The sequence below is a fragment of the Juglans microcarpa x Juglans regia genome, chromosome 7S (genome assembly GCF_004785595.1).
Source record: "Juglans microcarpa x Juglans regia isolate MS1-56 chromosome 7S, Jm3101_v1.0, whole genome shotgun sequence".
Classification (NCBI taxonomy): Eukaryota; Viridiplantae; Streptophyta; class Magnoliopsida; order Fagales; family Juglandaceae; genus Juglans; species Juglans microcarpa x Juglans regia.
Genome location: NC_054607.1, coordinates 3417282 through 3435127, shown reverse-complemented (window position 1 = coordinate 3435127; position 17846 = coordinate 3417282). Strand labels below are relative to the sequence as shown.

General features: G+C 34.4%; 1 protein-coding gene across 1 annotated transcript; it reads right to left on the bottom strand.

Annotated features, from left to right (window-relative positions):
* Positions 1 to 10474: 10474 nt before the first annotated feature.
* On the bottom strand, positions 10475 to 17797 carry LOC121241466. The gene is made up of 8 exons (XM_041139248.1): positions 17610 to 17797; positions 16630 to 16982; positions 15433 to 15981; positions 14928 to 15137; positions 13690 to 13800; positions 12011 to 12043; positions 11452 to 11888; positions 10475 to 11080 (listed from the first exon to the last, which is right to left on the bottom strand). Exons 1-8 carry the CDS (start codon positions 17780 to 17782, stop codon positions 10475 to 10477), a joined length of 2472 nt encoding a protein of 823 aa, XP_040995182.1. The 5' UTR covers positions 17783 to 17797.
* Between the last annotated feature and the right edge of the window lie 49 nt (positions 17798 to 17846).

Here is a 17846-nt window from a genome sequence, read left to right as displayed (position 1 = left end):
TCTATTATTCTCCATCTTGATTGTTGCCACAACTTGTCTTCTCTCCCTTTTGTCGTAAATCTTGCAAAAGCCACATTCAAATTGAAGAGAGTACCCATGCTCTACAAGTTGCCCAACACTTAATAAGTTTTGCTCCAAATTGTACATTTTCCTTTTGCTTGGAATAAAGAACCATTTTTCATCTTAACTAGAGAATTTGAGGAAGTATCAATCTACACAAAAATAATTTCATCTACAGTCATGTGATTGCTACACCTACTATCAAGAAACCACACATAATTCTTTTACTCCAATGCCGCTTGACAAGCATAAAACAAGTTTGCTTCACTTTCTTTCTCTTTGGAAAAATTTGCTCGGACATTATTTTTTAATTGACAATCTTTTTGAATATGCCCAAACATTTTTACAATTGTGGCATTGAAGTTTTTTTCGAAACCAACAATTTTTATCAACATGACTACTTCTTTTACAAATTTCACATTTTTGTTGTGTGGACTCCACATTTCCAGTTCTCTCAAAATTATTTCTTCCTCTTCCTCTACCATGTCTTCCACCTCTAGAGGACTCACTTTTAAATGAGTCTATTTCTTGAATTTTTGAATTAACAAAAAGTTTAAATTGCAAGACACTTTCAATTGATTTTTTGAAACAACTACTCAACTTTTGCTTAAATGTTTTAATTGAACCCATCAATTATTTAACACTCAACTTGTCAATTTCTTTAGTTTCTTCAATAATGGCAATAATGAAATCAAACTTCTCCGATAAACTAATTAATATTTTCTCAACAATTTTTTGATCCAAAATATTTTCTCCATATGTCTTCATTTGATTCACAACTTCTATAAGTCTAGAAAAATATCAACAACTCCCTTTCTTTCATCTTCATATTTTCAAATGTCTTCTCAAGGATTGAAGTTTTATAGTTCTTACCTTCAATGTGCTCTATATTCCTTTTGAAGAATCTCTCAAGCGTCCTTTGCATTGATTGCATTGATAATTTTTGGGAAGATTGTGTCGGGAATACCTTGGTTAAACAAGGTTAAGCTATTGCATCTTTCTTCCTATGCCCATTCAATTGTTGCTTTTGAGCATCCATCAAAGTTGTGATAGTTACTGGTTCTTTGTACCCATCTTCTACGTATTCCCAAAGATCATACGAAAGTAAAATAGTTCTCACCTTCACATACCAAAAATCATAATTTTCTCCATTGAAAAGAGGAAATGATGGTTGTTGGGCTCTCTGTGACGCCCCGACTCCTACGTACAAAAACAGAAAAATCGTGACGTCGGGATGGTGACAACACGGTCACACATCCTAAAGAAATGTGCTCAAGTGTGTGCAACATGCAAAAGTGTACAACAAAAGTCTCAGCAGATAATATAAATAAGTCAACTAAATACCATAATTTTTAATACAAACTAACATAAGTAAAATAATTAAAAGAGTTATACAGTCATCCCAAATAAAATAATAAAAGTCTCAAACCATAAACGAGTGATCCCAATCACTTCTCGGGCGGAGCCGAATCCTCAGGCTCACCCTCATCCACCTCTGCATCAAAATCTGCGTTACTATAGAACGGTACTGCAGGTAAGTATAAACCAAATAACCACGAGATAAAAACATATTGATGCAACCAACATGTATGCATATGATGAAATATGCGTCAGACCTAAAAATATCATTTTCTCTGAAAATAGATATTTTTCAACATACGCCAAAATCTCATTTTGGCCCAAAAATAATAATCCTTCATTTTCTCAGAAAATGACCCAAATCAATAAAACATCATTTTCCCAGAAAATGAATCACATAAAAATCATTTTATTCAGCACATGCTATTTTCCTAGAAAATAGCCCATTAATCCATTAATCATATGCATCATGATCTCCCATAGGGATCATCCACACGTCCTGACTTCGTAGCGATGCCCAGTTCCGCACCCAGCGCGTTCGTGACCAAGCATCCTCTAGCCCCCGCCAGCAGAGGGGCCACGGAGTCGGTACGAGACCATCTCGTCCGACCTCGTTGTTGCCCAGCCACAACCTAGGAGACGTCACTCAGTATATTCCGCTCCCAAGTAACCAGAGGAGCTCTACCGAGATAATGCCTCATCTCGGCTTGGGGTCATGATACACATGCACCCAAATATCCTTTAACATATGAAAACCCAGTTTTCAATAAACAAATGAACATGAATGCAATTACATAAAAATCCAATTTCATTTACAAACATGATCATGCGTGCAATATGCCATGCACATGAACAACGCCATATCAACAACCAACAACATCCGACCCCCGAACTCCTCGGACTCAGTCCGGCATAACCAATTAGATCACAATAATATGAGTTAGTGCAAAAATATATTTAAATCATGATAGTTCTTTGGAAAAATACTTACAGTGCTATAATATAATTTTTGAAGGATCCCGGAGGTGCAAGAAGTGGCGGCTCAGCAACGAAACAGTGTAAAATACACTGTGGTCGTGGGTCTCAAAAACTCACTTTTGAACGAAGACAAACCAAGACCCGAAATTGATAGGTTAGGATTTAGGGATGTCGGTGAAGCTAGTGCTGGTGGTGTTTTTCCGTGGGTGGCGGCGTAGGAGGCGGTTTTAGGTCAAAAATGCCCAAAACGGAAATGGAGTTGGATGTACTTCACCGGTGATGGATCGGGGCTAAGGATTGGTGCTTTGGATTACTAGGAGGTCGAGGATGAAATGGTGAAGAGATGGTGGCCGGAGATGGCGCGACGGCTGTGCTAGAGTGAAGAGAAGGCCATAGCTTTGAGGAGCTCGTGGTGGCAAATGGCGGTGCGAGGGAGGTTGAAACTGGAGGAGGTGGTCGCCGGAGGGAGGGGAACAAGATGGGCTGGGCGATGCCTGTCAAGGCGGTGCGGCGGCGGTGGGCTGGGAGGAAGAAGGAAACGCATGGGGGAGAGAGGGGAGAGGCCGCGCGGGAGAGGAGAGAGAGAGGGAAAAAGAAAGATGGAGGGAAAGAAATGAGGTCCAATCCTCACATCTTGGGTCATAAAAATGATCCAACGAAAATAATTTTAAAACAGCAAGTCAATTAAAATAATTTAAACGTAATGATACAATAAAAATAAAATAATTTAATCCAACAATCAATTAATTTAAAATAAAGAACAATTTAAATGCATAACAATAATACATATTAAGAAAACATAACAAATTAATTTTTCACAAATTAAAAATCATAAAATTAAATTCACTAAAAAATCTGACAATTTTAAAACAAGAGAATTATTTTTGAATTAATAAAAATAATCATTCAATAGAAATACACTAAAATACGGGATGTTACACTCTCATATTTTGATTGCTTGTACTTGTCATTATTGTTGTCTTCTTTGGGGCTTGTTTTCCTACTACAAATCTTCACGCCCAACCACTTTTTGATTCGAACCTTGCTCTAATATCACTATGTTGACATATGAAATGAGATGGAGAGATTTTTGTCTAAGAAATTTTTTTTTATCACTCTCTTGAAAATAGATTACAATGCATCAGCCTATATATAGGCACATAAGACTCATTGTACTTGATGACCATAAAATTACTCCTGAAAAAAATAAAAAGGACACTCTTGAGAAACTAAAAGAAAACTTTGAAAAACTAGAATTCACTCTTGAAAAAATCAAAAAGTCTTATTCGTAGAATGCATAAAGTCTTCATACAACTCTTATGCATCTCACAAGGGCTTTAATCTATTTTTAACACTTCTTCTCCACTGCCATGACCATAACACCACATATAATATATATCTATGAAGTTTGTCCACAGACAATTTTCGTGTCATAAGCTAAGTATTTGCCACGAATGTAGATCTTGGAAAAAAAAAACTCATGGGAAAAGGCTGTATTTCCTATATATATACTTACATATTTATTTCATATGAATCTTGCTTGTATTTCTCATGTCTAATGTGTAATACCCAAAAATAGGTTGGTTTCGCTTCAGTTTTGGTTCATAATTGTATATAAAATAATGGCTAGTGCAACAAATCATTAATGGCTGGATGATATAGTTGTTGATGTTGCCAAGGTTGGATGATAGTTTGCTCCAAATTTTTTCGTTTCTCAATGTTATTGAATAGAACATGATCAATGTAAAACATTTAAATATCACAATAGTTGGATAATTCATTTATGTTAAGGACGTTTTTGACCGCTTATCACCTACGATCTAACAACCAAAGTGTAATATGTATGTCAATACATTTATCTGCTTTTGTTTATATACTAATGTGTTTTATTCTTTTATAAATAATTGGATCTGATGTGGCACAATCTGGACCCTTGAAGTAATTAAGGCTGAGTTGCTTAAATCATGTGGGAGATCCATGACTGCATCTGAGGTGTAAAATTGCTGAGCTGCTAGATTGCTCCACGTGTCTACATCTGTTGTATCATATATATTCTTTGCTATTCCTTGTAACCCTAATTCGATTCTCATTTTGTATATTGATTGCAGCTTAGAGAGAGAGAGCAGAGAAGGGGGCGATTCTTAGGGTTTTTAGGGTTTTGCTCTTAGAGAAGAAATCAGTGCGATTTCTGGTAGAGAGTGAGAGAGGTTTATAACTCTAAAGTACTGCAGCTTCTCTATGATATATTGTTCATCAATAAAGATCTCTGTGCCGTGGATGTAGACCATTAGGGTCGAACCATGTATATCGGTGTGTTCTTTCCTTTTTATTCGGTTATTTTGTTGATTTCCTTTTACATGTTATATTTCCTTTTATTTCTTTGATATCTGTTTATGTTCTTGATAAGGTTTTGTGCTTCCCATTGTTCTATACTGTTCAATATTTGTATTCTGGTCATATCTTGTAATACTATTATTTCTTGTTGTGGTTGGTATCAAACTTTGATTCTTGTGATTATTCAGTTTCTGTTTGGGTGAAAATCTAAAGTTTTTATAAGAAAGAAACATAAAGATTTTATTACAAAATATTGGATGTTTTCTAAACAAGAAACATAACCTTTTTATAACAATTGGTATCTAGAGCACAGGTTCATGGGGACCATGAGATTTGATATGGAGAAGTTTATTGGGGATAATGATTTTGGCTTATGGAGAATCAAGATGAGGACATTGCTAGTCCAACATGGACTGCAAGATGCCCTCCTTGGTGAGAAATAGAAGGGCTCTTCCTCGAAAGAGGAAGAAAAAGAGACTATCCATAAGGACACCCTCCAGAAAGCCCATAGTGCCCTAATTCTCTCTCTTTGGGATAAAGTCCTGAGAAAGGTGGCTAGTGAGGACACTGCTGCAGGTATATGGCTAAAATTAGAAAACTTGTACATGACCAAATCCTTAGCAAACAGACTACACAAGAAAACCAAACTGTATACTTTCAAGATGACCCTTGGAACTCCAATAGGGCAGCACCTTGATGAGTTCAACAAAATTATTCTAAATCTGGCTAATATAGACATTAGGGTGGAGGATGAGGATCAGACCATCCCCTTGATGAGTTCCTTAGATTCATCATACCTAAACCTGAAAGAAACTATGATGTATGGTAGAGATTCACTGACTCTTGATGAAGTACAATCTGTACTTCATACTAGGGAACTACAAAGTAGAGGAAAAGCCAAACAGAATCATGGGGAAGGCTTGTCTGTTAGGGGTAGAATAGAAAAGAGAGAAAAAAGGAGTAAGAATGAATACAAGAAATTCAGGTCTAAGTCAAAGGGAAAACAATTTAAATGTTTTCACTGTCACAAAGAAGGGCACTTTAAGAAAGATTGCCCTGATAGGAAAACAAACCTTGAGAATAAGACTAAAGAGGCAAGGGATGCTTTTGTAGTTTTAGATTGGGTATGAAAGTGCTGAGGTACTTACAGTGAGTGAGGCTGATTAAAAAACAGAGTGGATAATGGACTCTGGCTACTCTTTTCATATGTGTCCAATTAGAGATTGGTTTGACACATTATCTGAGTTAGATGGGAGACATGTAATTCTAGGGAATAATAAGTCTTGTAAAGTCATGGGGATAGGGTCAGTTAAACTTAAAATACATGATGGGATTGAAATAGTTTTAAGGGAGGTCAGGTTCATATATGAATTAAAGAGAAATTTAATTTCTCTTGGTATGCTTGATTTGGCAGGCTACACCTTCAAATCTGAGGCAGGGGTTCTTAGAGTTACTAAAGGCTCCTTAGTTATTATGAAATGGGTAATTAAAAATGGGTTGTGTACTCTACTTAGGAAAACAGTAGTTAGGGAAGCATCCCCAACTCAAAACATAGTAGAAAATAAAGCTGTGTTATGGCATAGGAGGCTTGGGCATGTAAGTCAAGGGGGTCTCCTAGAATTACAAAAACAAGGGCTGCTGAGTGACCAGAACCTAGGGAACTTGCCTTTCTGTGAAGATTGTATCTATGGAAAGGCAAAGAGGGTTAGTTTTAAGTCAGCAACCCACAACACTAAACAAACCCTAGATTATGTCCATTCTGACCTATGGGGACCTGCAAGAGTGAATTCACATAGTGGAGGGAGTTATTTCCTCTCCTTAGTGGATGATTACTTTAGGAAGGTCTGGATATACATCCTTAAAAACAAGAGTGAAACTTTAGAAAAATTCAAGGAGTGGAAGACTCTAGTGGAAAACCAAGTAGGTAGAAAACTCAAGACCCTAAGGACTGACAACGGTTTAGAGTTTCTATCCAATGAGTTTAATAAGTACTATAAAAAAAAAAGAATTCTTAGGCATAAGACAGTGAGGGAAACCTCTCAACAGAATGGCTTAGCTAAAAGGATGAATAGGACCATCTTAGAAAGGATAAGGTGTATGATGTCAAATTCAAGGTTGCCCAAAACCTTCTAGGCAGAACCTGTCACTACTGCTGTTCACCTTATAAATAAATGTCCTTCATCTGCTATAGGTTTTAAAACTCCACATGAGTTATGGTCTGGGAAACCTCCCAGCTATGACTACCTAAGAGTTTTTTGGATGAGTGACCTATGCACACTCAAAAACTGATAAGCTGGAACCTAGGGCACTTAAGTGCATTTTTATAGGGTATCTTAAAGGAGTAAAGGGCTACAAAATTTGGGTAGATGGACCTGGAAGGTATAAGTGCATTGTGAGCAGGGATGTGAATTTTAATGAGTTACAAATGGCTCGGGTATAAGAGGAAAAGGTAGACCAAGAAACTGACAAGTCCCCAAGGAGATCTTAGATTGAGGTGGAGCAAGTTAATGCCCAATTTGAACCTAAAATTGGGGAAAGTAGTAACCCTGATGGAGGAGACTCAGGGGACATTGATCAAGGTGGAGCTAACTCTTATAAGCTAGTTAGAGATAGGCAAAAGAGAGTTATCAAACCACCTATAAGGTATGGTCAAACAGAAGTTACTATGTTTGCTCTAACAGTAGCTGATGAGGTGATTTATCAGGAACCAAAAAGTTATAAAGAGGCAGTAACTAGCAAGGATTAATCTAAATAGATTCTTGCCATGCATGAGGAAATGAAATCTCTTAACAAGAATAAGACCTGGGTTTTAGTGCCTAAACCTAAAGGGGTTAAACTTGTTGGATCCAAGTAGATCTATAAGAAAGAGGAAAGCATACCAGGGGTAGAAGGGACCAGGTATAAAGCTAGACTTGTAACAAAAGGGTTTACATAGAGAGAAGAAATTGATTTTAATGAAATTTTCTCACCTGTGGTTAAACATAGTTCAATTAGGCTACTGCTAGATTATACAGCCTTTGAAAACTTGCATATAGAACAATTAGATGTTAAAACTGCTTTTCTGCATAGAGAACTTAGAGAAGAAATTTATATGTAGCCTCCTGAAGGTTTTACTAATAAAATTAATAATAATCAAGTGTGTCTCCTTAAGAAATCTATGTATGATCTTAAACAATCACCTAGGAAGTTGTATAAAAGATTTGATACACATTATTAGTAACAATTTTAAAAGAAGCTGCCATGATAGTTGTGTTTATTACAAAGAAGAAAAATGAATATTTGTTTATCTCCTTTTGTATGTTGATGGCATGCTGGTAGCTTGTAAAGACACTGATTTAATTGAACAAGTTAAATGCAAGCTGAAATCAGAATTTGAAATGAAGGAATTGGACCCTGCTAAGAAAATTTTAGGAATGGAAATTGAAAGGGACAGAAGTGCTAGAATGATATACTTGTCTCAAAGAAACTACATTTCTAAAATTCTCAATAGATTTGGTATGGAACAAGTAAAACCTGTAAATACACCCTTAGGACAACGTTTTAAACTATCTATAGATTAGGCTCCTAACACAAACTCAGATATTAGTTTTATGCAACAAATCCCTTATGCTAGCATGGTCGGAAGTATAATGTATGCAATGGTTTGTTCTAGGCCTGATCTGATTTATGCAGTGAGTGTAGTTAGCAGATTTATGGGGAACCTAGGAAAACCTCATTGGTAGGCCATTAAATGGGTATTGAGGTACCTTGCTGGCACTATCAACTTAGATCTCAGTTTTGGGAACAAAGTGGAAAAAGGGTTGTGAAATAACTGGTTTTGTAGACTCTGACTTTGCAAGGAGTGTAGACACTAGGAAGTCATTAACTGGCTATGTGTTTACTGCTTTTGGAGGAACCATTAGTTAGAAATCACACTTATAATCTATGGTGGTTTTGTCCACCACAGAAGCTGAATATATAGCATTGACAAAAGCCATTAAAGAGGCCATATGGTTAAAAGGCATTGCAAGTGAGTTAAATATTTTCAACGATAACATCACAGTACACTGTGACAATCAAAGCATACTGCATTTAGCTAAAAATCAAGTTTTTCATGAAAGGTCTAAACATATTGATGTGAGGCTTTACTTTGTTAGGGATGTTATAGAGTCTAAAGTAGTAGGTGTGGAAAAGGTCTCAACTGAGGATAACCCCTTAGGTATGATGACCAAGTCTGTCCCTTAGTCTAAGTTCAGACACTATTTGAACTTAATTGGTATGGATTCTAGAGTCAGTTCCCATTAGGAGAACAATGCAAAAATGTGCCCATGATGAGGATTAAATGAACTTTTGGCAAATAAATGTTTTGCCAAGGTAGAGATTTGTAATATGTATGTCAATACATTTATCTGTTGTTGTTTACTTACTAATGTGTTTTATTCTTTTATAAATAATTGGATTTGATGTGGCACAATCTGAACCCTTCAAGCAATTAAGGCTGAGTTGCTTAAATCACGTGGGAGATCCGTGACTGCATCTGAGGAGTAAAATTGCTGAGCTGCTGGATTGCTATACGTGTCTACATTTGTTGTACCATATATATTCTTTGCTATTCCTTGTAACCCTAATTCGATTCTCATTTTGTATATTGATAGCAGCTTAGAGAGAGCAAAGAAGGGGAGCGATTCTTAGGGTTTCTAGGGTTTTGCTCTTAGAGAAGAAATCAGTGCGATTTATGGTAGCGAGTGAGAGAGATTTGTAACTCTAAAGTACTGAGGCTTCTCTGTGATATATTGTTCATCAATAAAGATCTATGTGGCGTGGATGTAGACCATTAGAGTCGAACCACGTATATCGGTGTGTTCTTTCCTTTTTATTCGGTTATTTCGTTTATTTCCTTTTACAGGTATATTTCCTTTTATTTCTTTGATATCTTTTTATGTTCTTGATAAGGTTTTGTGCTTCCTATTGTTCTATACTATTTGATATCTATATTCTGGTCATATCTTGTAATACTGTTATTTCTTGTTGTGGTTGGTATCATACTTTGATTCTTGTGATTATTCAGCTTCTGTTTGGGTGAAAATCTAAAGTTTTTATAAGAAAGAAACAAAAAGGTGTTATCACAAAATATTGTCTGTTTTCTAAACAAGAAACAAAATCTTTTTATAACGCAAAGAATAAAAGACACCGGGGCAGGGAAGGGGAGCCTCTGATGCTTAAGTCAGTAATAATATGAGTAATCTCTAGGCCAATTCATTTTCTTCTTATTTTACGTACTTGATCCCTTTAAATAGATATTTTGCTTTCTTCTTATCATTTGGGTTTAATCACCTTATCTATCATTTGAAACTTGAATATCAGTCTTTCGGAGTTATCTGTCTGTTTTGAGTGGATAAATATCCTTAACAGTGTTGAGGTAATGGGCGGGAATCTCCCTTACCAATCTAGCTTGAAGTCTATCGGGTTAGATGAGTATTTAGGCCTCATACGTCTTACTGGGCTCTGTAGGGCCGAGTCCATGTTAACACCCCATGATCCATTGGAAGTATTTAGACCTTCCAATGTATATAATAGGTTGAACACAATTAATCACAATATGTACATGATAAACCTGTTGAAAATTCATCGATTATCGGTCCAACAAAAGGGAACAAATGTTCAGTTTTGGCTGATATGCCAATAATTCATTCAACAAATATACATGATGTCCTACGGCAAGCTGCACCATACTTACATAGTATTGGATGATCAATTATATTAATTACCTTTTCTTTTTCCTGTCGAAGATGCCAGGTCCATAGGTTGAAAAGATCATATTTTTAAGAAGGGAGTACTGCATCAATATGAAAGGGGTGACTGAGACACAAGCCAAAGAAATGATAGGAATCAAAATCCAAGAATATTGGTCATGTAACATGATTATAAGAGCAGTAGAAAAGGCTATCATCATGGTTGCAATAGAGCAAAAGAGAGTGAAAAGGCCTATTATCATCTGCCTCGGCAAATACTCAAGAAAATCTTCTTCTGCATAAGTTGATGTGAGGATTCCCAAAAACATCAACATTGAAGTTGAGGAAGAAAAAAGGGACAATGCATCACATATTATAAAGAGCATAAACAATTTTTGCTTTAAGAATATTGGAAAGCCTGTAGTTTGATCGTTGCCACCTGGAACAGTAAAAGCTGCGGCGAACATAATGGTAGCAATCAGAGCACCCACCACAGTGCATGATGTTGCTGTACCCTTCATCCATTTTTCTCCCTTTTCCATCAAGTTCTTGTGGTTCTTTGTAAACAATTGTCGGGGAGTTAAACCATCATTGTTGGTACTTTCCTTAGCCTTGGGATGGACAATTCCCTCTACCTCCTGCATTCGTTAGAAAGAAAATGTTAGATCAAGAATGCTACCAAAACTATTTACTTCGATATATATTACATATTAGAAAGATTGGAAATTGATGATCTAATCTTACACAGAAGAAGTAGTAAGTAAAATAAGGCCAATGGTTCCAAATTATATGATTAATCTTCCTAGTCCATGTTAAAATGATCAGCTCCAATATTGAATATAAAGTACAAGGATATTAGGGATCAAAAATACTGGAATTGATCTATAAAACCAATCCTTATCCCACCTCAGCCTCAGCCTTCTACGACCTCATCAAAGTAAGGATGTTGCTAGGCCAATGAGAGAGAGAGAGAGAGAGAAAGAGAGAGAGAGAGAGAGAGAGAGAGGACCTTGAACCATTGTAACTCTCTTTGCATTTGTAAAGCTGCCCCTGGGATTTTATTAACCCAAGTGGAATCTTCTGTCATCCCTGCCATATGTAATATATTATTTTCATTGACATCTACTTTAGATGTCAATGAGTAGTTCATGATCTTCCTATCCAGCCCATATAGAATGTTAAAGATTTTTTCTTGACGATGCAAGACGGCAAGCATAAATATGTTCCTTTGATTTCTATCTGTGGTCCATAAAAATCGTTGATCCATTTCAAGCATCTTAGAAACAAACTCGAAAATCCCATTCTTGGCTGCACGGCTAATGGCAGTATAAACTAGACCATCCATAAGCTGTTGAGTTCTTGATTCTGATATCACTTTACACATTTGAGAAAGAAGTGCATCGGATTGGTCATGGATCTTTTTCATTTCCAACAACTGCTGGATTCCTTCGATAATTATCGAGACATTGTCAATTAGTTTAATTAGATAAAATTATAAAAAATTACTAATAAAAAATTTAAAAATACCAGTCAATGATTTTGATGAAGTGTACAAGGAAGTTGAGTACCTGAAAATAAATAGCGAAACATTGCTGACAGTACTGCGAAGAAAACAACAAAATTTGTTTACTTAAAGATATTAGAAAACTTTTTCCTCAACAAAGCTATAAGCAAATTAATTTGATATATACTCAAGCTATAAGCAAAGTTCCCATTTGTTTCTGTGTAGTGAGGAACTTTATTATAATTAATATACATCCGGCTAACTAAATTGATGCGCAAAATATATATTTAGTACTCATCAAAGTACGTACATCATGATCATGAGCAAGCTTCGCTCTAAAGCCACATCACATGATCAAATATATATTCGATAAATTATCATGAGTACGTACGTACTAGCTATCATATTACTTCTCACTTATTTGTCTTAATTACTATCATATTATATAGCATGCATTAATTAAATTCTAAAAAATAATATATCAAATTAAATTACTAACTTATATTATATATAGCATATATATATAACTTTGGAAGATTGGACATTTGCTCATCATGTTGATCATACTACGTACATCATCCATTCTTATATTAATAATGAAAAGTCAAGTGAGTAAATATTAAAATTAAAACGTGAACTAGATTTCTTGAAAATAATCATGCATTGCATAATTGAAATTATTCAATTAAAAACAACAAATAGTATTTTGAAATATGTTAGTAAAGGCATCGATTAATGACCATTATTGTAACTACGTACGTACGTACGTACATGAACATGCATGCATGCATGTCTTATTTGTGTTTTGATTGTTCATAATTAATTAATTTAGATTCAATGCCATTATAAATAATTAGATAATTAAGAGTAGTGATAATATTCCTCCTATAACTATTTTACACAATCTTATTTTGTGTTAGAATATTACCATAATTATGATAGAACATATTCATAATATTCTAGCATATGTAACATGACTTATTCCCTAATATTGTAATATTACCATACTTATTATAGAATATATTCATAATATTTTAGTATATATGGTAATATAACTTATTCTCTCACATACATTTTGTTTGTCGTGTTATAAATCAATTAGTGTCAAATAATACAATTAATCTATTGTATTTTCATTATTTCTTGGTCCTCATTTACCTATAAATATAAATAGGGACAGATGTTATATATGTACTCAAAGACAATTAAGAATATCAAATATGTAACCTTCAAAATCTCTCTTTCCTTCCTTCTGCCTTCCCATCCCCAATTTTCTAGTTTATTATATTTTATTTTCTACATTTTGCAATCAATCAAAGTTATAGTGCTACTTCATTAAAAAAAATATATATATATTTTTTTTACTTGAGTTTCAAATTATTTTTACATAACCACCCTGATCTATTTAGGAAAAAAAAATTATAAAAAAAATTGCAAAAATGAAATATCAAAGGTGTACTAATTAAATTAGTTTATCGATCATTAACGCTCTTGGACTTATAATTAAATAAGTGCATGCAGTAGTTTGATAGGAATATATGATGAGGCTTCAAAGGAGTAAAATGTTCCATACTATATATCAAAATTTTATATACCAAGTAATAGATCGTAGATTACAAAAAAAAAAAAAAAAAAAAAAAAAAAAAAAAAAAAAAAAAAAAAAAAAAAACCGGAAGATATTAATTGGCCAATTAATTACAAGCCAAAATTATGGAGAAGTAAGCCAAGGCAAAATTAGCTTACCTGATCTGTTACTTTGATCGTCTTGATTGCTTTGGCGTTGCTCTCCGTTTGAAACGTTCATTAAATGAATGTCGCCAGTTGGAAGAGCCAATACTGGGACGTCGCGCATACCTTTTTAGCAAGAAAAAGTTAACAACTAATCTAATTAACAATATACTAGAATTTTTGAATGATCAATCTTCCTTATAATGACAAAAAAAAAAAAAAAATCAACAAATCCAATCTTAATTAGTATGCCCAAAGATAACAAAAAAATAATAGAATAAACAACTTAAGGTATAGCATCGACGACTTAATTATAACTTGAGTATATTTAAGTGTTTTAATAAAACAGGACCTTTGAAATTAACCAAAAATATGAGGATACATGGAGTCGGATACATGAAATGCATTCTTATCGAAACTATATATAATTATTAGATTCATATTATATGTTTTATTCTTGAGTTGCATTGTAATATACTTTTAGATTCATATTATCTTCATTTTATCGAAAGTATAAGTTATGGACTTATACTTTAACTCATTTATATACGATTTTAAAATATATCTGAAATTGTGGTTTATATTTATTGGCCAATTTACAATCACACTCCTCAAAGTATCAATTTTGAAAATCCCTTAAACTGCCAAAAAGTTGCAATCTGCCCTCTTAATTTTTCACTTAAAAGAAAAAGTTACCCCTAATTAAAAAGATTTTAAACTCACAAAATAACCGGTCTATCAAATAAAAATAATAAATTTCAAATAATTTCTCAGATAAATATCTTCTAAGATAAAAATAATTATTTTAAAAAATAAATAGAAATATTTTTGAAGTAAAATATTTTTAAAATACTAATGGCACTCATGCTAATGTTTTAACAAGGGTATTCGCTAACTTTTCATAATTCGAGGGGACAATTGTTATAATTGATAATTTCGGGGGTGATTGGAAATTAAATTTGTGATAGTCAGAGGGGCTTTAAATATTTTATCCCAACTATTGTTTAATTAACACAACACAATTTTGCAGTGAAAATGCCGGCCTTGTCTTTCACCTAGCTAATTCAATTAACAGATCAGGGACTAAAAAGTACTACTCTATGCTGTAGAATATATTTTTAAGGTATATATTCTCATGCATGGGTCTTGATCCTTTTTTTTTTTTTTTTTTAATAACTCTTGATTTCTTTTTTAATTACTAAGAAAACATAATCCAATATTATTGACGGTGTTTCTTTAAATGAACAATTAATATTGAAGAATATTAATTACAGTGTACGTAAAGCAAGAGAAGTAAAGGAGAGAGGTAATACAGGAGTAGATGCATTGTTTCCAAAACCCGAGCTGATTTCCACTTGGGAAGGAATGACGCATCGAGGCCAGTGCTAAGATGGGAGACTCGCCATACTCGTCAAGAGCCAGTGCCAAACGTGGGCAGGTTAGGATTAATCCCAAAGCAATATCTGTTAATTAATGTGTACGTCGTACGTACCAGGCGCATCATGTACAGAAGATGCATAGAAATGGTCAAAGAGGAATTATTATATTTATATTGCCAAGATCTGAAATGTATATATATATATATATAAATAACGGCAGCCAATTAATGGATCAGAAGTTTTAAGTTTAGACTAAAAAAATTTATACATTTATGAGGTGGCTTAATGTAATAAATTATTAACTGGTCTACTAATTAGATCATATTAAACCATGCCAATCATGTATAGAATTTCTTATCAAACACGTACGAGTTCTTACCCAAAGTTTCGGTATAGATGGCATGGGTAAAAAGCGTAGCACCATTGCGGTCTTGAAACTCCTGATCATTATCCTGTAGAATTAAATCTTTATCTAGAGTAAGATAATACAAATGGCGTGCCATCTCTATTTGCCCGAAATCAATAGCCATAACAACTGGAAGATTTTTCCCTTCGGAATGTCTAATGCTGATCAAGTAAGGGTACTTTCGAAGCATGCACTTCACCATTCGCCATTTTCCAAGCACGGCTGCCGTGGTTAGAGCCGTGTAACCGTCACTATCATACATGGCCAATCCCTCATTCGACATTTGCATCACCAACGCCTCCACTATATGCTCATGTCCATTTGTAACAGCAGTGTGAAGAGCCGTTTCGCCTTTATTTGGGATTGTCCTATTCAATGCATCGTGGGGTAAAGGCTCCATACGAAGAATTCTAGTTGTCTCATCCAGATTACCGTCTCGCACAGCATTGTACAATTTCTCATAGCTACATAAGTACTCTTCATTTCGACATTCGGGACTCATGGAATTCTCCTCCGATGTATCTGCGGCCATCCTAAAATTGTTATTCTTAGTATCAAATATATAATTTATGCGTTTATTATTATTTTTTTCAAATATGGGTTTAGTTAATTTTTAAATTCTTTTTTGGAAAAGATTTTTACAGTCCAAGGGTTAAATACTGCTAAAACTTATACATCCTAAAACTGTATCTAACATTACACTCTAATTTTTTTTTTTTAAGCTTACAAGATGTTCTTCTTATAATAAAGTTAATATTATTAAAATAACAATAAGTTTATACGAGTTCGGACAACTTTATTCCATTTTGGCTCTTTAACAATCGAATATTACATTAATTTTCTTAATTCTAAGCTTGATTAGATTATTATATTTATATATATAACTAATTAAATTGGAGTCAAGTACTTGATCAAACCCAAACTGTTCATTGTTTTACCATGCATGCTAGGTATGGAACCGGCTTGTCTAATTTGACTAGCGGTTTTGTCTTTTAATGTGATAAGGGTTAAATACTAACTTCTAAGACAGTTTTCCAATTCTTTATGAATACCATTTTTTTTTTAATTTCTTTTCAAATGGAGGTATTAATCAGTTTTTGAGCACGTGCAATGTTATGAGAGAGAGAGACACAGAGAGAGAGAGAGAGAGAGAGAGAGAGAGAGAGAGACCTTGCTCGATAGCTACATGCCGCCGTCCATACCTATCTGCCAAAGTCTTCCAAGCTTCTCTGGCATTCATAATGTTCTTAATCTCAGAAAATGGTTGTGGGCCGCATGAAATCTGGATCACATGTAAAGCCATGAAATTCTCCCGTCCTCTTCCCGGAAAGGGTTCGTCGGTTTGTTGAACATCCTGCCAAAGATCTTGAGACAGCAAGTACGTTTTCACCCTAACCTTCCATTCCTCATAATTATATTCGTCATGAAGCAGTATTTCTTGAGGAACAACCGCAGTACTAAAGACGGCTGATGATGTAGTACCATATGTTCCGATGTGATTTGTTGTCATGTTGATGATATCCCTACATGCAACGTATACGTATTGTATTATTGTGACGGAAGAATCTTTTGCAAGTACTAAACATAAAAGTGAAAAGAAATTACTTATAATTTCTAGGAATCTAGCATAAATAAAACTACGTACAAAATCAGTATCATGCTTTTATATTCACTGATCTAGTAATTAAAATATATAATAACTTAAATTTGTGAGTAGATCTCGATGCAGTAAAGATCTTACCATTTGGCCAGCGAGGAAGAGAGAAAATAGCAAAAACATTTAGGTGGTTAAAGTCATATATGAGCAATTAGTGTAGCTCATGACTCAGATGACTTATATTTCACTATTCTATTCATGCAGATCAGTTTTTTTCATATCTTAGATAGCACTAAGATATGGCTAAGTTAGTCAAGTGACTCTTTAACGACTAAATATCCACAAATTTTGTCTTTTTGTGTTATGTAATTAGGAAAGCTTTGGTTTGGATCTTCCATCCCCTTCTCTTAAAAAAAACGGCGCCTAAACTCATTACATAGGATATAGAAAACAGTGGATTTAGATCTTTTCATCTTCCTGTAAATATAGCTCCTAAGGAACTCAAAAAAGGTACGTAAACTGACATTTGAGCAGATTGAAACTTTTAACTTACGACGTTGGACGGGAGGGATTTTCTCCGAAATTAACTCTCGGATTGTAAGTCTGATGAGTTGACTGTTGTAGTCTCCGGAAAACAACGATCGGTCTTGCAGAAATGATGACCTGCACACTCAAATATGCCTTGGAATCTCTTCTTATCGCTACTTCAGAAGACGACGTGATCATGACCCAAATAAATTAATTAAACCTGTTGGGGTCTAATCATTTCTTCTTTTTCTTTTTCCTGATT

Excerpts from the sequence above, each read along its gene's own strand:
- LOC121241466 (XM_041139248.1), bottom strand. The coding sequence starts at position 17,782 with ATGATCACGTCGTCTTCTGAAGTAGCGATAAGAAGAGATTCCAAGGCA. Across the intron at positions 16,983-17,609 it reads AATCCCTCCCGTCCAACGTC|GGATATCATCAACATGACAA; the intron begins GTAAGTTAAAAG and ends CGTTGCATGTAG. Across the intron at positions 12,044-13,689 it reads CGATCAAAGTAACAGATCAG|TACTGTCAGCAATGTTTCGC; the intron begins GTAAGCTAATTT and ends TTTTCTTCGCAG.